The sequence below is a fragment of the Mus caroli genome, unplaced genomic scaffold (genome assembly GCF_978045245.1).
Source record: "Mus caroli unplaced genomic scaffold, Mus_caroli_1 scaffold_10, whole genome shotgun sequence".
Classification (NCBI taxonomy): Eukaryota; Metazoa; Chordata; class Mammalia; order Rodentia; family Muridae; genus Mus; species Mus caroli.
This window is the reverse complement of record NW_028227265.1, coordinates 116,830,957-116,857,963: the sequence shown is the minus strand read 5'-3', so window position 1 is coordinate 116,857,963 and position 27,007 is coordinate 116,830,957. Positions and strand designations below refer to the sequence as shown.

The following is a 27,007-nucleotide window of genomic DNA, read 5'->3' as shown; positions in this document are numbered from 1 at the left end:
CCCCACATTCCACGTATCCAGGAGTCCAAGGCTGGGGAAGCTGAAGACCTTCCAGGGAAGGGCCTCCTCCTGTAACTGGAGGGACCATGACAGCGAATAGAGGAGCCAGGACCTTCTTATCTGTCTTCCTGCTGTGCTGCTGGCAAGGCGCTGAGCTGCAGCCGATCACGACAACTTCAGGTAGGTTCTGTGGACAGAAAGCTCCAGCCTGGAAGCTGTAGAGGAAGCACTCTTCTTTGTGCTTCCTTCGCTGGAACTTGGGGAGTGGCGAGAAGGGAAAGTCCATCTTTGAAGGTGTCTCACACAGGAATGCCAGGGAGCAGCTTCATACATCGTGCACATAAGTTTTCTATTAACTTAATGGGAATGTTCTAACGCGTCCCAAGGTAGAGGAATAGTGTCACAAACCTCCATTTGTCCCTCTTCCGTTTTTATGACTGCATGTTTCCCAACTTGTTTTGATGCCTACAAATGTGTGCATGCACCACACACATATATATAAAGACACACACATATAGACAGGTACAAATACACACATTGATATCTGCTCAAACACATACACATCCTTTTGTGTAACATTTAGCACTGCCCCAATGTCTTGCTACTCTCTGTGAAGTGAATAAAGCATATTTTTATATGCCTGTTCTTCTTACACTAACAGCATTAACACTAATCCTTTATTGCTTTTAACACCAGTGAAAGATACAGTGCTCCTGATGCTTGTTAATGATGGCCAGGTAGCCAGATATGCATGTGTACATCTCTAATGCCAGCACTGGGAGGCAGAGGTAGAGGCAGGTAGACCTCTGTAAGTTGGAGGCCAGCTGGGGCTACATTAATCAGAGAAACCCAAGTTCAGGACACAATCTAGATTCATGGTCAATGAGAGAGAGAGAGAGAGAGAGAGAGAGAGAGAGAGAGAGAGAGAGAGAGAGAGAGAGAGGAAGGAGGAGGAGGAGGAGAAGGAGAAGGAGGAGGAGGAGGAGGAGGAGGAGGAGGAGGAGGAGGAGAAGAAGAAGAAGAAGAAGAAGAAGAAGAAGAAGAAGAAGAAGAAGAAGAAGAAGAAGAAGAAGAAGAAGAAGAAGAAGAAGAAGAAGAAGAAGAAGAAAAGGAGGAGGAGGGAGAAGGAAAGGGAAAAGGAGAAAGAGAAGAGAAGAAGAGAAGGAGGAGGAGAAGGAGGAGAAGGAGGAGAAGGAGGAGGAGGAGGAGAAGGAGGAAAAGGAGGAAAAGGAGAAGGAGCTTACCTCTAGGTTATAGCAGAGGTTGTTGGGGGAATTAGAAATGGGAGTGGGAATCTCAGCCAAATATTATAGTTCCCCATTAAATCCTTATTTACAGTCAGAGATCAGCAATGTGATGTCTCTCCTGACTATAAATCCTATCTCCCTGGCTTCTTCCTGCTCATTTGCAGAAGTACAGTGTGAGTTCAGTCGTGACCCTGAGACTTGGGTGTGCTTTCTTGGTACTTTTCATAGGGAATCCCAGATTTGGCTTCTCCAGGTGCCCCCAGCAAGGGGATCATTACGAATCCTGGGGATGCAGGTGATCTCCTCTCATCAGTGAGGCTCTTAGACACTGGGAATTGGCCTTCCCACCTGTCCATATGATCGGAAGCAATGGGATCCAGGTGCTAGGTGGGATGGTCCAGACCACAGCCTCAGGTCCTCACATCTGGAGTATCTGGAAAAGGAAGGCCAAGCTGATGTCATGGCCATGTGACCAGAATTCCCAATAGTGTTCTATTGCAAGGAAAACAGAATCATGGAGTGTGTGTGTGTGTGTGTTTGTGTGTGTGTGTGTGTGTGTGTGCATGTAGCATTCATGAGTGCAAGTGCACATATCTATGGAAGCCTCATCATCAGATATCTTCCTCTGTTACTATCTACTTTATTTTGTAATTTAGGCTATCTCTCACTGAACCTAGAGCTCATTGATTGGATGAGACCAGCTAGTCAGCAAGCCAATGGATCCTATTTTCTGTACCCCTCAGCACTGGCATTACAGGCATTCTTCACCGTACCCCATGTTTATGTGGGTCCTGGGGATTTGAACTCAGTCCTCATGTTTCTTCAAGCGCTTTGCCAAATGAGCTATCTACCTGACCCACGAAGAATAGCATCATGGGGCTGGAGAGATGGCTCAAGAATGAACATTGGCTGCTCTTCTATAGTTCAATTCCCAGCAGCCACATGACAGCTCACAACTGTCTGTAATCCCAGTGTTGGGGGATCTGAGACCCTCTCAGACCCTCTCATACATAGCCTTCCCTGACACCAGGCATGCAAGTGGTTCATAGACATCCCTGCAGCCAACACACCCACACACATGAAATAAACAAGGTATTTAAAAAATAAAGAGAATAACAGCTTATTGGACTTATGTAAATACATGACTGTAAAATAAATGTTGATGCAGATTCTGGAGGGATCAGGTGGAGAGAATATAAATGCTTCTCTTTTTATTTATAAAAGTATAATTATAAGGGGCAGGAGAGATGGCTCAGCAGTCAAGAGTATTTGCTGTTCTTTCACGGGAGAAGAAATTGGTTCTCAGCATCCATGTTGGGTGGCCCACCTAGAACTCTAGTAACACCCTCTTCTGATTGTTACAGACATGCACATGTGCACACATGCACACACACACACACACACATACACACACACCCATACAACAACGGGCAAATAAATCTTTAAAAATATAAATATACTTTTAAAAGTATAGTTTCAGGTTGAGTGTGTTGTCATAGAATTCAGGAGGCAGAGGCAGGTGGGTCTCTGTGAGTTTAAGGCCACCTAGGTCTATCCAGTGAGCTTCAGAACAGTCACAGCTATGGAGAGTGGTCCTATCTCCAAAACCAAACAAAAAGGGTAACATTAAAGCTTCTCTGAGTTAGTGGATACCTGTCTTTGAATATGCAAAACAAGTACAAAAGCCTCAGCAGTGCTTCAGACAGATACTCTGAAACCACACCCCCTTGACCCTGCCACACCTCGCCATAGTCTATACGCCTCAGGGACCCATTCGCTCTTCCTCTATCTGGAAAGGCCCCCACTAGGCCATCTTGGAACCTTCAAGAGTCTTATTCTAGCCTCTCGGTCAGAGTCCTGAGTGAGGGTCTTTGAAGAGAACCTTGGACTATCGGTGACGGCGCCTGCTCTCAGGAGAGCATCCGAGCAAAACAGGAACTGTCTGCAAAGAACCCAGGTTCCAAGCCCTGTCACAGACCCACCTCCTGTGCTCAGCAGGGGGAAGTGGTCATTCTCATAACCCATGATGTTTAATGTCAGTAAGTGCAACACACTGTCCAGGAACCAATCTCGCAGAGTAAAGACAAGGCAAGTCTCTGGAAATCTCGTACATCTCCTGACACCTGACATATCTTCACAGAGGTGTAATACAAAGGATTCAGCACCGCTTACTCCCCGTGTGATTTCACATAACAAGTAAGCTAATTAGCTTAAGATCTGTCTTTCACTCGATGACAGAAAAAACCCCTAGAGATTTTCCAGGGGCCTCTGGGAAATTTCAAAGTTAGCTTGAGGTCAGAAAGACTGCATTTAGACTTTAATTCAGAGGTGTCAAAAAATGTCAGGAGCTTTGAAGACTTGACTGAGCTCACAGGTTACTATGAAACAGTGCTGTTACCCAGCTAACCAAAATGACAAGATTTTCAAGGAAAATAGAGGAAGTAAGATAGTTGTTAACGGGAAAAAATAACCAACCTTCGCTCTCAATATTGAGAGGGTTCTGCTTTCTTAAGTAATAAAAAGTTTGAAAAGACAACACGAAGCACAGGAAATTATTTTGGTAAGGCCAGAGCCTTTGTCTACAAGGGAGGTTACTCAACAGGTAAAGAGAACACTTATAATCTCTTATTAAGAGGAGGCCAATAGTCCAAGGAACTCTGTCCTTTCAGCAGAGAGAAGCAGGGGCCGTTCCACATGGCCGCACGCCTGATACCGGAGCTCATTTCAGAACCTGACAATGGCCATCCATTTACACAGCCCGGCCATGGGAGATTAGATTTCTCTCTCTTTCTCCTCATAGACCCTTTACACCTTACCCTACCCATTTAGGCTTTTTGTTCCTTATTTTTCTCTTCTTTATTAAATAACTTTTAAACTATTTATGACAAAATTACTTTCTTCTTTTCCTAACAATGATCGGTCCTTCACGTCTCTTGGCTTCCCTTATCAAATACAGACAACTTTCACTGAAGCCTGCTTACAAAGTCAGTCTCTCCCTTCTAAATGAGTCAGAGGTTTCATTACACATATAAGTAGTGATTTTGATGAAGAACACTTATTTTTTTTGTTTGTTTTTTACTTTAAATTTCTTTTTTAATTTTATTAGATATTTTCTTTATTTATATTTCAAATGTTATCCCTTTTGCTGAATATGCCCTATCCCATCCCCACCCCCTGCTCACCAACCTACCCACTCCTGCTTCCCTGTCCTGGCATTCCCCTACATTAGGGTATCTCACCTTCCTCCTCCCATTGATGTCTGACAAGGCCATCCTCTGCTGCATAGGTGGCTGGAGCCATGGGTCCCTCCATTTGTACTCTTTGGTTGGTGGTTTAGGTCCTGGGAGCTCTGGAGGTTCTGTTTGGTTCATATTGTTGTTCCTCCTATGGGGCTGCAAATCCCTTCAGCTCCTTCGGTCCTTTCTCTAGCTCCTCCATTGGGGAATGAAGAACACTTATAAGCTATGAATTTTTATTGGTCACATGTTGGCCCTTGGTAGCAGGTGTCCTGGATCTCCACCTTACAAAGCTTAGATCCATCACTGAAGCATTGTAGTGGGTATAGGTGCATGTCTTTGTGTAGGAGATATGTGCATGCACATGTATGCATAGGCAATGGAGCTCAGAGAACACTCTCGAGGGCCCTTCCTCAGGTGCCTTCCATCTCTTGTCCAAGACAGAATCTCTCAGTAGCCTGGAACTTTGTCATATAGGCCAAGCTAGCTCGCAGGCTCTGACGAATGCCTGGTTCTTCTCTCTCTCTCTCTCTCTCTCTGTCTCTCTCTCTCTCTCTGTCTCTGTCTCTCTCTGTCTCTGTCTCTCTCTCTCTGTCTCTCTCTCTCTCTCTCTCTCTCTCTCTCTCTCTCTCTCTCTCTCTCTCTGTCTCTCTCTCTTCTTTGCTGGGGTTATAACCACACACCATAGGGTCTGGCTTTTTCTGTGGGTTCGAAGGGGATCTGAACTCAAGTCCTCATACCTGCAAGAGAAGCACTTTACCAACGAATCCATCTCCCCAGCCCCATCACCCATAATTCCTAATGTGGCAGAAACAGCATGCTTATTAACAGACCCAAATATATTTAGTCTCTCTGTATATAAGAAATAGGAAAGCCGGAGTGTAAATGTAAACTTCTGCTTAATAGCAGGTGTCTCTATAGTTTAGATTATTTAGGAGTTCTACAAAACCCGTACTAATTGTGGTAGCATCAAGCTGGTTAAAAATCGTCTTTATGTAGCATCTTTTTCTAACATCCAGAGCCCAGACTGGGAAGTCTCAGATGTTCGCAGAGCATCATCACAAGCCATAGAACTCAATGAGTGTTGAGAGAGAGAGAGAGAGAGAGATGCTTTAGAAAGGGAAGGGCGCTCACGAGCAGGAGGGAGCGTCAGCTTCTCAAGGCAGCATCAGCTTCTCAAGGCAGCATTGAGTTGAAGTGTCTTAACCATTGCTCTCTATGTGAGAGCATGGTAGCCCTTATGGTGTCACTGTCCAAAGGCTGTTGTCTGCCTTGGTTCTCTTGCTTTTCCCTACAGGGTTTTCATTAATATCTGAGATTGTGTTAGCCCCAAGTGTTAACAGCCCCCCGCCAGCACTGGCCTGGACAGGACAGTCTAGCCTGCTTCACTACTATTTGTACAAGGGCAAGCAGTCTCCATGGTCCAACAATGGCATGAAACATGCCAGCATTTCTACTTTCCTGTTAGCTTCTGAAGAGCCTGGGCAGGGAGGATTTAAGGTTAGCACGGGAGACACATCCTTACTGATGTGTCTGCTTTCACTATGTGTCCATGCATATGTGTAGCTTGCTACCCAGCCCGAAAACGCTCAGCAGGTATCTGTTGAAGAGCTTGTTGCTGCTGTTGCCACTGTTGCCGCCTCCATGACTGGCCACTATCATTTCTTAAACCTTATGACATCTGACATCTTCTCCAGCTTGAGACTGGGCTGAGACCTGAGGTTTTTACAAGCTTAAGACCTGGATGGCATCTGGGTGACTCTCAAGGTCCTCCCAGTTTGAGGCCTGGTCATAGCCCAGTGTGATTCTCTGGGTCTTCTTGAGTTGCAGGGCCAATGAAAGAGCAGTTTCCAGATTTCCCAGGTAACCCAGGTAACCTTATCTCATCCTGGAGTGCTCCTGCTGCTTATCAGGAGAGGAGCTGTGCCCTGCTGCCATGTGTGGGTCCCTCATGTGGAGGTGATGGCCACTGAGAAGGACAGCAGTTCACATGACCCTCACAGTGGAGATGAGTGTTCACTCAATTAACCTAAGTGAACGAACTCAGAATCCGACAGTCAACTTCATGAAGTCAGAACGTGCTGACGTGGTCACTGAGAGGACGTGAGTGTCCTGACCTTGTGGGTGTGTGCTGTCTAGAAGCTGTGACTCTCCCCGGGAGGTGGTGACAGGAAAAGTAGGTACAGCAGCTACATTTGACAATGCAAATGAACAGGCATAGACGACGCACCACGCATGTGCACACGGCTGACTTGCACAATGCTCCCATTGTGATTACGGGACAGACACGGGATGAAAAGAATATTTTTAACAAAGTGCTGGCGCTGCGCAGCTGTCCCCATTCGTAACGATCCATTAATGTCTCACGCAAAGAGAAACTGTACTGTTTGTTTGGTTTACCAAGGTCAGCACACTGAGAAGCAATTGTCATCACCACCACAGACCTCCTTACATATTTCCCATTGTTCTGAGCCATGCAGATGAGCGCATTGGGATGCAGATTGTCCATCATTAAAGCCTTTGAGAACAGCTTTGTCATTGGTTTAGCTGCAACTTTAGTTCTTCCAGACAGAGTTCTGTGCCTCAGAAAGGAAAGGTACGGACGGTGGCCCTGCTCGCCATCTTTGGGGGTCTCGGGACCTGGGAGCTGGAAGAAGAGGCCAACCTTGAGCTCAAACTAAGAGATGTACCAGATCTAGAGACACCACAGTCCCTGATAAAGAGGGGTCATGCCAGAAGGAGGGAGGGAGTAGTGGTGGATGCTACAGAGAAGAAACCGGTCCTCAGAATTCCCATGGCATCCAGATACAGGTAAACCCCATACGCCCAGAACACATCACAGATAAGAGCCCTGGGCCCTGGAGACAACAGCCATCCAGAACCCTTGAGCCCACTGATTAGACTCCACTTCTTACCCGCAGACAGATCACCCTGGAGGGCTCTGCTCACGCTGGAGGAATGAGGTGCCCAGTCTCTGGTCCACCCCATAGAACCTCGAGTATCACAAATGAATGTGCAGGGGCAGAGAGAAAATTTCTCACATTTCTCTGAGATGTGTTTTCTCAGAGAAAAACACATCTGAAGTGTCAGAACAGAACAGACAAGCATTTGGGTGGTGACGTGGGAAGCCTTAGTCAGGGGCTGGGCAAGTGCTTCTCCTCACTGGTGCTGAGCTGGGCTCTGGCTGCTTAGGTGGGATCTGAAGCTGGAGCTCCCCAGACCCATCCAGATGATGTCACCAGCCATGCAGGAGGCAATCGCTGCTTCCTACAAAACAAAGCATGTGACCTCTTCCTTCTTTGTCCCTGTGATAGAGCTTGGTTTTCCCTGAGCACGGACACTGTCTTACCATCCCTGAGGGTGACTCCAGAGAGCAGGAGGGCAGGTTCTACTCAGGGTGCCAGGGGAAATCCTGGTTTCCACAAACACAGCTGCTCCGTGGGTAACGCCTTGCCCATCTTCCATAGGAGAAGCTCAAGTCCTGAGGGCTTCCCTCAGCGCACAGAGGAAGGAGCAGCACCCCACGCTGCGTCCTCTCTGTAAAGTAGACTAGGGCTGTGTCTCACAACTATCCTTTCACAGAGAGGTGGGTGAAAATGGAAGAATGTTGTTAAACTATAGATTTGTATTCTTCCCCCTTCTCCCCCCATTCCAGGTCCAATTACTGAAGGTTCACTCAACTCAACAACAGAAAACATACCCGAAGCATTAGGTAAGGACTCCCCACGTGGAACCTGGTGTGTGGTGAGAGAATCGGTGGGTTCTTCTTAGGAGACCTTTCCCAAATATCCTGTCACCAGTTGCAGATATTGAGGGAACTGATTTGCTTTGAGGTTCTCCTAAGCTGCAGCCTTACTGCCAACACCAGAGTCAAAACCGCCCTACACTGTGAATACCACTGATCTGACCAATGCTGTCTCCCAGAGGTGTATGGGTATGGGTACAAGTAGTGCTAAGTTTTCTGCTATCCATATTGTGAAGAAAATGAAAGGGACACTAACTGTAACTACAGACTATCTGAACCAGGCTCTTGACACTAGATTGGGAAGGTTACCCATGGGCCCTAGGGAGCTAACTCCCCAGCACTGGTCCAAAAAAAGCATTGTGAGGCAGAGAGACACTATTTCTAGATGCTGCTTGGTTAGCTCCTACTGTGGTCCTGTACCATACAGGGTACATTATAAAAGCCACAGGATAAACATGTCCCCGATTTTACAGAAAGACCACTAATGGTCAGAGATGTAAAGAAAATGAGAAAATCATTGGAGATTATGCCTCACTGAGAAAGGAGCCAGATTGAGTGTGAGTTTGTTTTATAGCCAGGATGCTTGTGTTAGAGGCGTAACAGGAGAGGTCAAAAGAATAAAATATAGCCACATCTAGGTAAAAATACGGAAAGGTGCCCACTCATGTTTGGGGGCAGAAACGGGATAGAATGACAATAGGGTAGGAAGGATGATCATAAATGCCTGGAGCCAGACTTTCTGCTTTTGGTTTTGGACGGTGGATTTGTCAGCTCTTTGTCACTGTGACAGAGTAGCTGAGGTAATAAATTTATGAAAAGGGTGTTGTTGTTATTGTTGCTGTTGTCTTGTTTGGCTCAGTTTATAGAGCTTCCATTCCATGACTTGTTAGCATGGGCCCTGTAAGGAAAGCACAGACATCATGGGTATGATGAAGCAAAACACCCAGGGTACACCAGGGGCAAAGAGGGCATCTGCAGTGACCTAAACCTTCCTGCCACAGCTCACCCGAAGGCTCCATCACTTCACAGTAGGTCACCCTGGGAGCCAACCTTTTAACACAAGAGCTATAATGGCTGCTCTTGATTGTCTACTTAATTAGATGGAGATGAGTTTAGCACATCTCTAGACCTGTGAGGGAATTCCAAAACCAAGTGGATCCCAAATGCTATGATCACTGACGGACTTAATCTGCAGATGGATTCTAAACTTGAATAGGCTATTAGGAAGGGCTAGAATTCTGGAAGAAGGGACTGGTTGGAGGAAATATGTCACTATCATGTGACCCTGGGCACAGTATCTTGCCTTGTCCTCCTCTTGTTGCTGCTCTCTGATTTGCTTCCTCTTGATGCTACACAAGTAGTGCAGTCACACGCTCCTAACCACCATAAAGTTTTGCATCACCAAAGGCTCAGAATCAATGGTGTCAAGAGCAATAGATTGAAAACTTGCCCTCTTATGTCATTTATGTCAGGTGACTTGTCCCAGGAAGAAAACCTAATGCAGAAAGTTGATATCAATGGCATGGGGTCATTGCAATGACTAACCTTGATACTCTGATGCTTTAGCCTCTGGAGCTGGATTGTGTGGGGGAGGGATTGGAAAAGCTTGAAGATGTAAAACAGAGAAAGCTTAGGATATAAATTATAGACTGGGATAAATGAGTGATTCTGTCAGGAGTCCAGAATTCCAGAATACAGTAGGAATATAGACAGTAGGGGCCAGGTGGGCTGGGTGGTTTTATGTCAACTTGACACAACCTTAAGTCGTCTGAGAGAAGAAAACTCAATTAAAAAAAAAAACACATCAGTAAGATCAAGCTGTAGGCAAGTATGTAGGGCATTTTCTTAGTTAGTGATTGAGAAGGAGGGCCCAGCCCAGTGTGGGTGGTGCTATCCCTGGCTGGTGGTCCTGGGTTCTATAGGAAAGCAGGCTGAGCAAGCCATGGGGAGGAAGCCAGTAAGCAGCACCCCTCCATGGCCTCTGCATCAGCTCCAGCCTCCAGGTCCTTCCCTGTGTGAGTTCCTATCTTGGGTTCCTTCAGTGGTGGACTATGTTGTGGAAGTGTAAGCTAAGTAAACTCCTTCCTCCTCAAGTTGCTTTTGGTCACAGTGTTCCATCACAGCAACAGTTGCCGTAACAGAGACACCAGGCTCATGAGGTTTCACATGGGGGTCTTCACTTCAATATGAAAACTTGCAGCTTTGTGGGAAACTGTGTTAGTGAGCTAATTAATCCAGCAGAGGAAACTGTAAGTCAGTCCCTCTTGCAGTCTATGGCATAGAACTACTGCATGCTTTTAGGCAGGTTTACAGTGAGAACATGAGAAAGGGCAGAGAAGAAAGACTTGAAAACTTTGCAGGTTGATCAGAAAAACCTGTGTAAAGCTGTGGACAGGGAAGGCGCGGTTCTGAAGAGCCTGCCTACCAAAAAGAAGGCAGAGATTCTGATTTGTCAAGGACTGTGGAGGAGTTGGTCAGATCCACCCTACACTGAAAGCTTGAAAGGGTAAACTTACTTGAGAAAACAGTGACTCTGGGGCACAGGGCTCACTGTTGGGCTGCCTGTCTTGGGAGCTGCTTTCCAATACTCACTTCACATTGCTCAGTCCCTAGCCCTAAGTTGCCAATGCCGCCAGGGTCCAAGTGGACCCAGTCATTGCTCAAATTGGCATGGGCTTCATCCACATGGCGCTGACTTTGTGGATATGCAGAATGTAAGAGTTTAGTGGAGAGCCGGGCATGGTGGCGCACGCCTTTAATCCCAGCACTCGGGAGGCAGAGGCAGGCGGATTTCTGAGTTCGAGGCCAGCCTGGTCTACAGAGTGAGTTCCAGGACAGCCAAGGCTACACAGAGAAACCCTGCCTCGAAAAACCAAAAAAAAAAAAAAAAAAAAAAAAAAAAAAAAAAAGAGTTTAGTGGAGGCTTCCAACCAGATTTCAAAGAAAAATCTGAGAAGGTAGGAAAATGTATAGCAGGGTCATATTCCCTGTAAGAGGGCAAATCTGTGGTTATGAACTTTGAGCTGCAGTAGAGACCCAGGAACATGGAATATTTGTCAATGAGAGACACGGGGAACTGAGTATACATAGCCCCAGAAAGAAGCCATGTGGACTGCAAACAGCCAGGCCATAGGTACACAGCCATGTGGACTGCAAACAGCCAGGCCATAGGTCCCGAGCCACCCAAGCTCTTTTGATCTCATGTAACACCACTTGCCCCAGATGCCAGAATGGATCCACAGAACGTAGAGTTACATTGTGATCTTGTCTTGGCACACTGTTTTGCTATTCGGCTATGCTCCTGTTTCACCTTTGGTAGTGGGAATGTGTATTCCGTGCCATTGCATTCAGAAGCAACTTACACCTTGTTTTTTTGTGGAGATTTACAGATGAGATCTCCCTTCAGCCTTCAAAGTCTTTGTGCTTGGACTTTAGAGCAGTGTTGAAACTGCAAAGATTATGGGGACCCATGAGGACAGACTGATGTATTTTTGTACTTGGAGACCAACATGAACCTATTGCAGGTCAACGGTGGAGAGCTATGACTTAAGGAACGGTGTCTGGGTGTAAAGCTGACGAGGGGTTTGTTTGTTCTGGGAAATATTAACTGTCACATTGACTGATTGAGGCTGTGGTGAGTATTCCTTCCTTGGGCAGACAATGTCTAACCCTTCCTCATAAGGTTCCAACACAAACCGAAGCTGGACTCTACCCAAGCTCACCCAGAAGGACAAATGAGCTGAGTTGGTTCATTTATGGATCATGGGTGAGGGCTTCCTAGCAGAATTCTCCAGTGGCCGCAAAACTGTACTGAGAAGTCTTTAGCGGGGGTAGATGGTGGCTTCTACTACCCAGGTGGAACTCACTTCAATGTACCTTTCCTTGGCTATATATGCTCTAGTACCTCCCAGGGCTCCAGTGGCCATGTGCAATTAGTGCAGAATTGCATGCAAGTGGTGGGAGGGGTGACTGGACACTGAGCTAAGAGAGCAGTGACTCTTCCCACCCCTCTTTCCATGATGGAATGTCAACAGTCAAGGACCCCAACCAATAGCCACTGTGAAGATGGTGGGTTGGTCACATGTTTGTTTTGCTTGGAGGGTTGCATCCTCCAGGGGAGTCCTAGGAGATTGGTGAAGTACACCTCTCTGCGTTGTAAGGAGCATTCCCAGAGATGGTTAGATCATGAAGGATGTGTTACCATGATTCCTTTAATCTGCCAGTGGACTCCAAATTTGAATGGATTCTTGGGATGTGGTAGAACTGTGCTGTAGGAGGTGAGCTATGGATTGAAGGAGGTAAGCTAAGGGATATCTCTTTCCCAAGTTCCTTTATGGTACTCTTTGCTCTACTTCCTGGCTGCCATGATATGAACCACTTTGTGCATGCCACAATGGACCAAAACCTCTGAAGTTGGGAGAAAATTACTCCTCCTTCCCTTGAGTTTCTCCTCAGATACTGGGTCTCAGAGACAGCAAAGCTAATGAAAGCATACGTGTGGAGCCATTCAACATGCAGGTTACATCAGGGGTGAGACTTGGGAGATATCCAGATGGTGACCACTTTCTTACATTATTTAGGGAGGCAATGGCCGGCCCATCCAAGATGAGGTTCTCTAGAGAATCCACTAATTCCTTGGGTTCCCGCTTTCTACCTACAGTATTCATAGGCTGCATGAAGTATAAACTGTGCCTAGGACACATATTCACCCTCACTCGCCCTAACATGTTCTTATGTGCTTTCTCAAGATGAAATTCTAGCCCAGGAGATTTTGGAGCCCAAAACATCAGCAGTGTCTGAAACATCACCACGACCAAGATCATCGATACCGACAACAGTACAAACCAAGGAAATAAGCAAGTATACATAATGGCACATCCTCCTAGAGACCTAAGGTGTTGACTATATGACTATGTTTGAGTATTACATGAACTAGCTCTGGAAACGTGAGAGAAGATGTGGTCTGAAACCAAGGGGGAAGCCACCTCCAAAGCATAAGTGGCTTGCTTCACTCTGGGGTGATCTCTGGAATTATCTTCATGCATCCCCCTATAGCTCCTGAGGGATCACAGCCCTCCTACCCCGTGGCCCAGGTAAAGCTAAGGTCCAGTATATGATGGGCCCAAGACCAAGAAGAGCAGTGGATGTAGACAAAGTAGACTCTTTGCAAAGCACAGCTCCATACTACAGGATTATGCAAATAGAGGGTGTGATGGACAGTAGCCAGCAGAGAGCTAGATTAAGAAGTCCTCAGGCTCTGTGGGAAATGCACTCAAAAGCAGGAGGTCTCACCACTTCTGGGAGTTTGACGTTCAGATGTGACTAGATTTTAAAGGGTGTGTTCCCTCTACATCTGCCTAGATATAAACCACTGAACTCAAAGTTGCTGACTATTTAAATATTAATTTCCCAACATACACTTTCAAGTAGGACTTGAACACTCTGCCATCCTTCCAGCCAAACATTATAATATAGGGTTTATCACACATACACCAAAAATGCTCATTAGTGTGTAATAAGGAAACCCTTCCTGTTTCTTCCCATCTTTTTCATCCAAGATGCTGGTATTGATGAAAACTACCAAGAAGAAGCCCTTGAGAACTACCACGAGGTCCTGGAAAACATAGAACACTTGTCTACAAAGGAGGAAAGTGGCAAAAATGGTAAATGTGATCTAGTGTCTCCCCTGCTGAGCTTAGAGCGACCAGGGAGCTAGCATCGGATACACTTAGAGCTACCAGCATCAGATACACTTAGAGCTACCAGCTTCAGATATACTTAGAGCTACCAGCATCAGATACACTTAGAGATACCAGCATCAGATTCACTTAAAGATACCAGATTCGGATTCATTTAGAGCTACCAGCATCAGATACACTTGATTGCAGCTTCACCAGAATTAAGTAGCCCTGCCCTGAGGCTGAGGGTGCCTCGACCTCAGCCCTGCCCTTGACTCTGCCCTCCACAACCAGCAGAAACATCTTTTTCCAGCTGTGTGGAAGCCAGAAGTGAAAGAGAGGCCTTGTTGCAGACTTCCAGCTAAATCCCCTCTCCTGCTTGGAGGAAGAAGATAGCCAGACTGAGACTTGGGGAACAAGAAAAGCCTCTTCTAACAGAGGCAGAGCACAGGGCTCTGAGAAGCTTGACATCCAGGGGCTGAGAGAGATTTTTTTGTCCTAAAGCTTAGTTTAGATTATTTTAGATTATTTTAGATTAGATTAGATTAGATTAGATTAGATTAGATTAGATTAGATTAGAAATGGGTGTGTATAGAGTGTAGAATTTAGGTGGAATATTCTGAAAGGTGACTCATACAGAACCAGACCAAGGCTCCAGAGCACCACGGCCTCTGGCATGGGCAGAGGAGGTCATCAATGGCCCTGGGCCTACTTGACGACAGCTCAGGCTGTGCCCTGGATCCTGCATTTACCACCTGCTCCTCACATGATTTCTCCAAGGACTAGCGTCTGGTGTTTGCTGGATCTAAGTAAGAGTTTCACAGTGTAAACACAAACATGATTCTATTTAAAACTCAGTTTTTAACAGCCCGAGTTTGTCTCACTGAGAGGTTTGGCTAAATCGCCTGAAGGTTTGGTGTAGTGTTTGCCCAACAGCAATTCTTCATTTACTTACTATCACTTAGTAATTGGGATTTGGATCAAGGCAGAGGCCGCCACTTCTTTTTGACTCAGGGCCCTTACACAGTTACTAATGTTGGGCAGTAACGCCAACCATGCCGATGATAACTCTCGCATAGAGTTATTTCTTCCTGTGCTGACCTCATCATCCTGGACTTGGCTTTGGAAGCCAGACTGTTCTTTGTCCACCCCCAAGACTCTTGTGGCTTATCTGGTGCCTCCTTGCCCCTGCCTAGCTTTTTGGTACGCTCCGTTTGCTAGGTAAGTCCAAGAACCAGGTCTGATGGCACTCCTTATCAAGCCAAGCCAGGAGGCCTGCTAATAGTATTTGTAAGTATTTGTAATAAGTAGATGCAGCTATGGCGAATGACCTGGTGCTTAGGGATTTTCATATATTGGAAATGTATCTAGGGACAGAGTGGTCAAAGGATGGAGGCAGGGAGTTCGTGCAGTCTTCACATGATGATTTGCAGATAAAGCCCAGAAACTTTAGGAGCGTTTCAACATCTTAAAACAAAAGCCCGCCCCCCCCCCCCCAGCAGTGTTTACCAGTGGGTGTATCATTCTGAAAACGTTCCCCATTTTTTTCCATGTTTTTTACTAAAGACAGAAGCACGGTTGCGAACCTTCATGCCCACAGCTCTCAGACTAAGCATGGGCCACCCTCGTCTCCTGAAGGTGAGAGCAGAGTCCACAGATCTGTCCTTCCTGCCTGACTTACAGGAGCGACACGGGAGGACAGCACAGTGTGAGACAACCCTCTCCTCACAGCCTCCCCTGTGGCAGGGGGGTGCGCCCTCACACAGTCATGAGGGGGGGCCCGGGGGGCCCTCTCTCAAGGTCTCTCTCCCTTGCAATTCTCTAGTTACAAAGGACTTTTTGTTTCTTATTTAAAGGTCACTCTTCTATTGAGTTTTTTTTTAAAGTATGTTTTTTGGGGGTAGCTGTTTGACATGTAAACAAACCAAGTTTTTGTTTACCTGTTGTTTTGTTTACCTGTTGTAAATGTTGTGTTGTTGTGGGGTTTTTTGTTTTTTATTTTTGAGACAGGGTTTCCCTGTGAAGGTCAGGGTTTTTTTGTTTTGTTTTGTTTTGTTTTGTTTTGTTTGTTTGTTTTAAGGTAGCCCTTTTTCTTTTGTCTAATTTTGCTGAAATTCACCCCGATCCTCCTGCCTCGGCCTCCTATGTACTGGATGACAAGCATAAACCACCATGCCCAGCTGCCTTTTCTCCCTTAAACTAGCCTGTCAGTGACCAAAAGCTGCCTGCCGCAGTTACTGTGCCGAGAGCAGCATTGCCAGGGAGGGCTGAGCATCTCTCAGAGCAAATGTGAAGGTGACCAGGCGTGTGTCACCTTGCACTCAGGAGATACGGATATGAAGGTCACAAGTTGGAGGCCAGCCTGGGCTACAGAATGAGCCCTTGTCTCCAAAACCTGAGCAGAGTGCTGGCCTGAGCCTGGAGCTAGTGCAGAGTGCTGGCCTAGCACATGGACGGCCTCAGGTGTGCGTTCCAGCACCGAGGAGGCAAAGGGATCACCCAAGAGATGACTGCTGCCGCTGCACCTAACTAAGGGACATGTACGAGAAAGCTCAGGAAGAAAATGTAGACATTGAACCTTCTTCCCTTGGAGTGGGCTAAACTATATATTGACTAAGCCATCTCAGGCAGTCAACAGGTTCTCTAGGACAGGATCGAGGATCCAAAAGAAAAAGACAATTAGACAACACTGGAGCATGACCCCAGCCAGTTCTGAAGCTGAGGTCATGTTTTTTTTGTTTTGTTTTGTTTTTAACTTGTCAGTTGACTTTATTTTTATGCCTTATTTTACCACATGTATGTGTGTTTTGCCTGCATGAATTGATGTGTGGGAGCCCATGGGACCCAGAAGAAGGCATTGGATCCCCTGGAACTGGAGTTACAGGTGTTTGTGAGCTATGATGTAGGTGCTGGGAGCTAAACCTAAGTCCTCTACAAAAGCAGTAGTAACTCTTAACTGCTGGGCCATCTCTTCAGCCTGATGATATGTTTACTTTTGATGATGTTCATGATTTTTTTCATGCAACCCCCCCACCATTTATGTGCAGTCATAATGGATAATCTTTTGTTTTTTAGTATAGCATTAGACTATATTTATATATTATAGACTTTATATATTACATCTAATTATAGATATAAATTAGACTATATTTAGCCAAGAGAAGCTGCTGTTTCTCTGCTGTATTTATGTCATCTCATTGGTCCTTGTGGTCTCTGTTTCAGAATTTATCTCTGAGTAACACTCTTAATTTCATCTCTTTACCTATGCCTACCTACATATTATAGCATGACTTACTTAAAGCCCATCCAATCGCCAGTTTGCAGACCCACACATACAATAAGTCACATCCCCAGATGTGTGCATCCCCAGATGTGTACCTGTTTTTCACACTTGTCACATGTCAATTGTTGACCCCAAAGTTTCATTCAAGTCTGCTGTAGCTTCTGGGGTACATCCCTTCTTCTCAGGTATATTCCCTTCTGGGGTACATCCCCTTCTATTGGAGTACATCCCTTCTTCTGGGATATATTTCCTCTTATTGGGGTATATCCCTTCTTCTAAGGTACATCCCTTCTTCTTCTGGGGTACAATCCTCCTTTCCCTTTGTTTTTCTGATCTTGCATTTTTGTGTCAAATTTCCTGTTTTAAAAAGCTCGTGTGCTTACTATTACTGTATTACTTTCTAGAAAATAATTGAAGGAAGAATAGAGCCTTTATGATGTTGAATCGTTCTTTCCAAAACCACTTGATGTCTTTCTATTTCCCAAGTTTGCCTTCGTATATTACTGGAGTACTTTTAGTTTTTCCTTGTATAGGTTTTGAGTTTTCATGTTTATTGACAAGTATGCAGTCTCCTCTGTTCCTCTATAAAGGAGAGGTCTTTTCTACTGTTCACTGTAGCTGACTTTCATCTGTATAGGATTTTTTCTAATATCACACCAGCCTTGCATTCCTGGCATAAGCTGCACTTGATCATGTTCAACGTTTTCTTACAATAGTATTGAGTTTGTCTTGCCAATGATTTATTAGTATTTCTGAATCTAAACGATGGAGTGACAGTATTAGTCTGTGGGCTCTTAAATTCTGCATCAGGTTGCAGTATTAGGGTGTTAATCATCTAGGGATTTTTCTTCTTTTTTTCTTTTCTCTTCTCCTCCTCTTCTTCTTTTGTGACTCTCTGGGGGAAATTTATAGAGCATTGAAAACATCTGGGCTCCATCAGGCGGTAGTGGCACAAGCCATTAGTCCCAGCACTTGGGAGGCAGAGGCAGGTGGACCACTGTGTGTTTGAGGCCAGCCTGGTTCTGATCTTCACCTCTCTAGCATCCTTCATGCTTGGTTCATAGCCGCTTATCCTTTGCTTTGCTGTTCTTTTCCAAGTTTTCAGGCTTGAGTAATTCTTTGATTACCAGTAATTGCTTAACACCATTCGTTGTTTAATCAGTCCCACGGACTCTTTCTCACGCTTCATTGTCACTTTTCAGACATTCTATCACTTTCGTTTGTAGTTCCCTTTCAACGGAAACTGGTTTTCCAGTAAAAATATCTAATGTTGCTTTAAAACATCATGTGTAGCTCCATTATATCATGTCTAGAAGGCATCATGTGTGACAGGGCTACCATATGAATTCCCTCATAGCCACCAAGCACATGATCAATTTTATAAATATTCCTCAGTTAAATATGAACAGTTAAAAAGAAAACATGCACCCTAATGTCACCATGTACCTAATGTCACCATATCCCATAATGTCACCATGTTCCTAATATCAGTCACCATGTACCCTAATGTCACCATGTCCCTAATATCACCATGTACCCTAATGCCACCATGTATCCTAATGTCACCATAAACCCTAATGTCACCATGTACCCTAATGTCACCATACACCCTAATGTCACCTTGTACTTAATGTTACCATATACCCTAATGTCACCATGTCCCTATGTACCCTAGTATCACCATGTACCTTAATGTTCCTGTGTGTCACCATGTCCCCTAATGTCACCATGTACCTAATGTCAGCATGCATGCTTGTGACTTCCACTTTATTGATCACACTGTTTTGGTCTCTGCTCTCATTTTTATCCATTGAATCTTTTATGGAGAGTGAATATGGTTATCATGTCAGAAATGTCTTCTGCCTATGCCTCGCTTAGCTTTTGTAGATTTTAGTTCCTAAGTGTGGACTGCTGTTTTACACATAGATTTTTATGGGTGTTTTCTATGGGTGCTTAAGGCTTTAGGGACTGCATTTTGCTTTCTCTGACGTAAGATTTGCTCCCTCTGCTTTCTGGATGTCTTGGTTTGTCTGATATATCCTTGTTCATTCTTCAACATTTTAATTCATTTGTTTGTTTTTCCTTGTTAAAATACATATGTGATGAAGTTTGCCCCCACAATCCTTTTAACTGTACACCTCAGCGGCATTACTCAGTTCACAATGCACAAAATCACTACAGCCATCCCCACAGCTCTTCTCAACGTGTAGCCATCAAATAACAAATAACTCCTGCCCCCTCCCCCACACCCCTTGGAACTACCATCCTACTTTCTGTGTTCCTATGACAGTGTCTGCATAAGGGGCTGAAATAGGTTTTGTTTTTGCAATCTGCTTACTCTGCTTACCACAGTGTTCTTACAGTGATCTGTGTTATACTAGACGGCAGTCTTCTTACTATTTTGTGCGGAATAACTTACAGGTCATATTTCTTATAAAACGGGTAATTTTTTAGAACACTCAGAGCACTAAAACTTAAACAGCCCAATGCAAGACTGGTAAAGGACTTGAATATACAGTTTTCCAAAGAACATGCACCAATAGACAGCAGCTACAAGCAAAGACAGCAGCACTGTTAGTGATCAGGACTCGGGACTCGGAACGGCAGTTCATGATCAAGAAGGACCTAGAAGTGGAATTTTGTGGTCAGAGAACACAGCTAATTTGTTCAGACCTGGGCAGCCCTTCCAGCTATCGGGCCATTTCAGAAAGTCCTGAAGGCTCATTAGGCCAGCCAGCGTGTCTTTGTCCCACGTGCAGGACAATAAGGAATAGCACTCTCACGATGATTCGGGATTAAAGCTGGAGTTCATGTCTGTCACCCACTCTGTTCCACAGGAGAAAGTGGTTCTAGCTGTTGACCTGTTACAGCCGGTGAAATCTTACAAGTGTACTCACTAAGTAGCTAGTTTTTTAACTTCAACAAGGTGTCATCTTTGCCACCAAAATGGTAAACAATAGGAAGTATGGACAAAAATGTAGAGGGATGGAGCTGCAGGCCTTGTCTGTGAGCAGATGTAATGGCAGAGCCTCAAGCAGGGACGGTAATGTTCATCTTCAAAATATTAAGATGTGTCAGTTGTCGTATGGCAGCACAGACACACTTCTGTGTGTTCATCCAAAATGGCCGAGCAATCGGGAAGATGTTTTTGCAGACAAACGTTCACAAAACCACAATTCACGACAGCCTAACGAAGGAGCAGCTAGAGTCTCTGTAGACAGCTGAACGAATGAGCAAAGCTGGCATGTCCACAACTGCCATTCGACCACTGAGCATCTCTCTAAGTGTGCAGTGTGTGCTTAGGCCTCACCATTCAAGGAAACTATTTTTGAGGATTAAGGAACAGGCCATTCCCATCAGCACTGTGACTGATAACTGGCCACAGCTCCATGTCACTTATGTAGTGTGTGGATTTGCTGTACGTCTGTGTGGGTGTCACACACTGTAGAGGATGATGGACCAGTGTCACCAAAACACGAAGGTATGAATTCAGTGCCCAGTGACAGCATCTTTCAAATTTTTTCAGGAAAAAGAGAGCCAAAATAAGCATCATTTGCAGGTCTGTGGGATTAGGGATGCTGAGACGGAGGCTGAGATGTGGATGCACAGTTACAAAAGTGTTAAAGACAGACAGACAGCCATTGCCTCTTCCACTCCATACCAATAGCACCCCCACGAACATGGTGAATGCTCCTAAGGTCTGCCAGACATTATGCAAGAACTGTGGCAGGCGCCAACCCTCACAAAGTGACAGAGCACACACAAGGAGCAGAGATTCTCTGTGTGCCCAGGGAGAGAAGGAAGGGGGAGGGAAGGAAGTGGGAGGGAGAGCAGGAAGGAAGAAATTAGGGAGGAAGGAAGGAGGGAGGAGGGGAGGAAGGAGGGGGAGGGGAAGAAGGAGGGGAAGGGGAGGGGAGAGGGGAGGGGAGGGGAAGGAGGGAGGGAGAGAGGGAGAAGAAAGGAGGGAAATGTGTAAAAGCAACAAACATAAGTCCCTGCAGCCCAAGGGAACAGCAGCAAGTCATTTTAAGATGGCACATGGAGCAACATCAGGGCCTGGAGGCAGGTAGTCATGAATTACTGCTGTGTAGTAAAGGCTAAGGCCAGCAGTAAGGGTTCAAGGAGTATGTAAGGAGTCAGCAGAGGAGATTAAATGGAATTGTTAAAAAAAAAAAAAAAGGGCAATGCAGGGGCAAAGGAAGAGGGGAGTAGAGAGTGACCAAGAAAAAAAAAAGAGGAAGGAGAGGAAGAAGAGAAGGAAGGAGAGGAAGAAGGAAAAAGGAGAGGAAGAGGAAGGAGAGGAAGAAGGAAGAGGAAGAAGAGGAAGGAGAAGAAGAAAAGGAAGAAAAAGAGGAAGAAAAGGAAGAAGAGGAAGGAGGATGAGGAAGAGGAAGAGGGAGGAGAGGAAGGAGAGGAAGAAGGAAGAGGAAGGAGAGGAAGAAGCAAGAGGACTCGTCCTCAAATCTGAACTGCTGTCTGACTTAAGAATCTCATTTTTCACAGCTGCATGTGAGACACTCACCAGCACATGCATTGTTTCAGCCATAAAACCAGCGGCAAACAATTTAGAATAATTAAACACACACCCCAAACATTCTCTGGACACAACAGAAATAAATGAGAATCAGCGACGTGAAGAGACGTGGGGAAATTGCCTAAATATTTGCTGATTTACACAGCACACTTCTCAGTGACCTGCTGAGCAATGAAGTCAAAAGAGGAATTTGGAAATATTTTTAATTGAATAAAAATGGAAACACACGCTGAAACTTGTGGGAGACAAATCAGTGCTTACGTGGAAACTTAATGAATTAAACGTTTGGACTGAGATGTTTAAAAATATTCATACTTGAGAAAAGAATTGAAAACAGAAAATATGGAGGTCCTGCAGTGCAGGAGGCAGAGGGACAGTGGCAGCCACCTGACGTGTCGTCTCTCAGCGTGGCCCACCTGAAGTGTGGTCTGACAGGCTCCGCTGTGGGGCAGCTTTGTCAGTGCTGGCAGAAGAATGGGACCGAGAGATGCAGAAGCCAGGTTGAACAAAGACACCGTAGACGTGAGGACATACCCTAACAAGTATTCCCCAATCAAAGCACTAGCCCAAAGTTGTCCTCATGATAACCCACGTGGCAGCATAGCTGAGCAAGATCTCGCCATTGATTTTATGCCACTGTTTCACTAATAATGTTCTCCTCATCCTTGGGCCTCAGAGGATTCAACCAACTGGGGACCAAAAATACCCCCCAAAAGAATGTTGTCAGGACACACACTGACCCCTTCCCTGTCACAGACGCCTCAGCACAGTAAAGTATTTGCGCAGCATAATGTGTCAGTGCTTATAAACCACCAGGATGTGCTTCTAGGGATGCAGAGAATCATCAGCTAACACACACCACCACAGGAGCAGCTTTGAGCCCGGGTACCAATGGGCATCCAGGAACTGCTCTCCTGTAGGAACTGAGAGCAGATGCTGTACTATCTTTCCCTCTGATCTAAGGCAAGACTTTACTCTTCCTAAGCCATGGCTTTCCTCCCCTTTAGTCCAGAGAGACTTTGTGCTACATCGAGGGTGAGTCCCAGGTACTCTAGACAGCCTAGGGAATAGCTGTGTTTTAAGTATAAATGAAATGACAGGACCCACAGACTGATACATCCCCAGTAATTTGCTGGGTGGGAGGCAGCGTTAAAATGGAAAGGAAACTGACCTTGTGTTCCACACCATCCTTCAAAGGGAAGGGTCAAAGAGGCAGAGCCTTCTGCTCCACCCGGAGCCTTCCTCCGCCCAGCGCTGGCTATCCCAGTGGCTCCTCTGCCTCCCACAGCCTGAGCCAGGCCTTGTAAATTTTTAGAAAACGGAAGGAGCAGGCCAGCTCCCAACTTAGCTTGCTCCTAAAAATTAAGAGAGCTGCCAGGCGGGTTCCCGAGTATCAGAAGGGTTCCCTTCAAGCTTCCTGTCCACGCCTGCTATCCAAGCGTGTGAGTGTCCTGGGGAAATGGCCTTCTACGGGGGCTGGAAGCTCTTCTCTGCTGCCTGAGTCCCTGACACAGTGGATGACAGGCTAAGTGAATGAATGGACATTCACCCCGAGGGGCAGGTAGGGCTCTGGGGGGCGGGGGGCTATCTACTTAAAGGCCAGGCAGAGACATGCCTGTAAGAATATGACAAGAGAAGAAAGGCCCTTAGACTCACTGCCACGAAGGAAAGACAGCTCCACTGTGTGTCATGATACCTGCGTGTCATCTACATGTCATCAGGAGTGGATGACCTTGTCGAAACAACCAGGAAACAACACACTGGGAGGAGGCAAGACCCCTGTATGGAACACAGACCAGGGAAAGCTTTCTTCCACGTACACCGAAGGCAAATACAAAAGGGACTGGAACAGAGGGCTCAGACAAGGAAACCCAACCAGCGGCAAGCAAGCGGTCTTCTCCCGAGATGCAAGGCAGGTAGTTTCTGCTAGCTCCACCTACCAGTCTCCAAACTGATTCTACCCAGGAATGGCTCATAAAACCTGTTTGGTTGGCTCCAACGTGTAAAAAGAAATGGAAACACTGGTAGAATGTTTGTTTCAATGGCAGGAGAGTAGATTTGGTCAAAGCATGGCTTTCTTACTGTGAATTGAACCCAAAGAAAGTGGGGGAACACTCATCCAAAGAAAGAAAGTGGGGGACACTCATCTTGAGCCACTGAGATCCCGGGCATCCACCAGGCCTGGGAAGCTGTCTTGCAGAGCCACCTACAAATGGTGACAGCCTCTGGCTTGGCACTGAAATTGGGGCAGCCACCAACGTAGGGGAACACACTGACCTGTCTACACTGGAGGCCACTGGATTCTCCGGAGGCTGTTCTGTGCTCCACGTTTATTCAAGCATTAGATTTAACGTGGCCAGCTTATCAGTCATGTCTGTGTTCTGGGATAGGCCTAACACACGTCCACATACTCTGTGGTTTAATTCATAGGAATTCGTTCTCTATTCTAAGAGACTGAAGTGTGAGACGCCAGCCAGGGTGGGAGGAATGGTTGTCCTGTGGCCTTCCCTGGTGGTCTGTGGCTTTGCACACGTCACCTCCTCTATCTCCTTCCTTCCTCCTCACTCAGTGTTCTCCACGTGTGTCTGTGGCCAGATTTCCCATTTTTATAAGGACACGGTTACACTGGAGTAAGGCCAAACTTCTCCTCTAAGCCAGTGATTCTCAGCCTGTGGGTTGAGACCTCTTCAGGATTGTATATCAGACAATGTTATGATTCACAAAAAAAAGTAGCAAAATTACAGTTACAGAGTGAGTAGCAACAAAATTTTATGGTCGATGGTCACCACAGCAGGAGGTATTAAAGCATTAAAGGGCCGCAGCATTAGGAATGTTGAGAAGCAGTGGTCTAAGCTCCCATCCTAATCAATGTATCTGCCGAGAGCCTATCTCCAGGAGGGCGCAGAACAGGTTATGGGGGGCAGCATCCAAACTGTGATTTTCCTCATTTTTCTCATAGGGTCTTAGAGGTTGGTTTGGTTTGGTTTGGTTTAATTGCTGATTTTGTGTTGCAGAATAAACTCAGGGCTTCATTAATGCCAGCTCTACCCATGAGCTGAAGATGCAGCCTGAGTTCAGTTTCTGAAGTTTAACAGAAAAAGCACTGTGCTGTGCTTCTCCATCTGAGTGTGATCACAGTGTATATATATTCCCCCCACACACAGGAAAGGAGAGTTCAAACGATGATGTATATGGGAAACTGTCTGTTCTGGACAAAATCCTTGAAAACATAGGACAATCTGAAGGCAGCCTGGAGCTAACAGGCAAGTGGCCCCTGATCAGCAGGTCCCCTGCCAGACTGAGGTGGAGGAAGAATGCCACTTGCAACTGAGGCTCTTAGATAAGCTGGAGTTTTGTGTGTGTGTGGGTGGGGGGGGGGAGTATCTGACCCAACAAGTCCAAATTAAGGGGTTCTAAGCCAAGTCCTTGAGAGACTCCCTCTACCCTCAGCCAAATCAAATGTGTGGTCTCCACCTTTCCAAACAACAACAAAAAACAGGGACACATGTTCCCTATCACTGTGCTTAGTGGCCTGTCCCTTCATGACCAGGACATCTGCTGAACCTGTTGGGAAGGACACCTCCCCTCGGGACTGAGTTCTGCTCCTCACCTTCATGTGGCGAGCCTTTTGCCATCCCACCCCTGTGGCTCTGTCTCTCATTCACATTTCCTGTGTGAACGGAGAGGAACTGACTTGGTAGTGGGAGTGGGGTCTCAGCAAGGGCAGAAGCTCTCATGTAGGCTCAGCCTGGGTTTGAATCCTGACTTGGCCATGATGAGGGGCTTACAAAGATCCTGCCCAATGAAGGCAGGATCTGAGCTGTGGTGTCCTGAGCTGTGGTTCTGGATACTCAATGTGGTGCAACTTCAGCTTCAAGATGGAGTTGAGTGAAGCTGCAAGGTGTGAGCCTGGTTCAACCGGCTCTCCTGGACTTCAGATCACTTCCCACTGGGCCTGAAGGGCTCTGTCCCTTGTTTCTGGGGCTCATTTAGACTTTGTGAAGCCATAGAGCAGTGAGTGATGGTTAGCTCTTTTCCTGGGAGGCCTAGGGTTTGTGTATTTGCTTTTTTATTTTTTTATTTTTTTTAGTTTTTCGAGACAGGGTTTCTCTGTGTAGCCCTGGCTGTCCTGGAACTCACTATGTAGATCAGGTTGGCTTCGAACTCAGAAATGAGTGTCTAGCCTGTGCAGGGTCTCAATGGTGACCCTCAGGGCCTTTGGAGGGACCTGATATCTCCTCTAGCCCTTCCCCCATCATAACTTCAGAGCTCCCCACAGGCCTTCCCGAATCCCTAAGCATCATCCCTGAAGAAGGGTACCATAGGACCCCAAACTCACAGGCTTCTGTCCAGAAGGTCCCTTCTTCCATTGTAGGGACCCGTGACTCAGGAGGCCACTCAGTCTGGTCACTCCTAACCAAGGATAGGTGAGTGGCAGGCAGGGAGGATGGCCACCTGGTCACTGTATGTCCCTGAGAGTCTCATGGTGACCCCTACAAGAGTGTAAAGTCTCTGATGCTGCAAGTGGAGACCCTGCCTGCCCAGAAATTCTCCCCCACTTGGGCCACACCCGAAAAGCTGGGCCGATTATGCTCAGCCTTGCCCAGGAGCTGTGGAGTGTGGGACACAGAAATGACAAGAAAATCTCCTCTTTCCAAACAGAAAACATCCTTTAGGAGGAGAAGAAGAGGACCAAGCCCAGGAGGACAGCGAGACACAGGCGCTGCTGAGCTAGAAAGGCAAGGAGCCACCGCAGAGCTCCATGCCACCCATCTTAGGGAATGCACACACTCACTGTTACCTATTCTTAAAAAGAAAATTGTTTTTTCCATGTAAGCCTGAGTTGAGTCATTTAGGTGTCAAAGGGTATGGGTTTTGCAGGGTTCTGTCTCATTTGTAAGTCACCACAGACTGGCATCCCTCACTCTAATCCCACCCCATCCCCGGTTATAGCTGTCTTCAAAAGGAGAAAGCCCTTTGGCTTCATCCATCTCCTCCCCACAACACCAAAACTAGTGAAAGACGTGGCCTTGTAGTGCCGTTAGGACTCAGCTGTGCTCAAGTGCCCATAAAGAGCTGTGGAGATACTCAGCACTCTTCTCTGGGTTATTTGCATATAGTTAAAATTAAATTCACATATAAAAGTGAAGATACTAGTATCAGCCAACAAAGAGCAAGAGTTGAGCTGGCTGCAGTCAGTCAGCATGAAGTGTGCCTCTGTGGGTGGAAAGCCAGGACCTGACCGTACAGCACTCTCACAGGAGGCAGTGTCACAGTTATGCAA

General features: G+C 46.2%; 1 protein-coding gene across 2 annotated transcripts; it reads left to right on the top strand.

The window, feature by feature from the left end:
- The first annotated feature begins 38 nt into the window (after positions 1 to 38).
- Spaca7 (sperm acrosome associated 7) lies at positions 39 to 26,541 on the top strand. Of its 2 annotated transcripts, XM_085844365.1 has the most exons (7): positions 39 to 180; positions 8,139 to 8,195; positions 12,977 to 13,084; positions 13,787 to 13,891; positions 15,473 to 15,544; positions 24,888 to 24,986; positions 26,386 to 26,541. In XM_085844365.1, the coding sequence occupies exons 1-7, from the start codon at positions 87 to 89 to the stop codon at positions 26,397 to 26,399; spliced, it is 549 nt and encodes a 182-aa protein (XP_085700491.1). In that variant the 5' UTR covers positions 39 to 86; the 3' UTR covers positions 26,400 to 26,541. The 2 variants fall into 2 exon arrangements, with proteins under 2 accessions (XP_085700491.1, XP_085700492.1); XM_085844366.1 differs by lacking the exon at positions 26,386 to 26,541 and having other exon boundaries at positions 15,477 to 15,544.
- Positions 26,542 to 27,007: the final 466 nt, after the last annotated feature.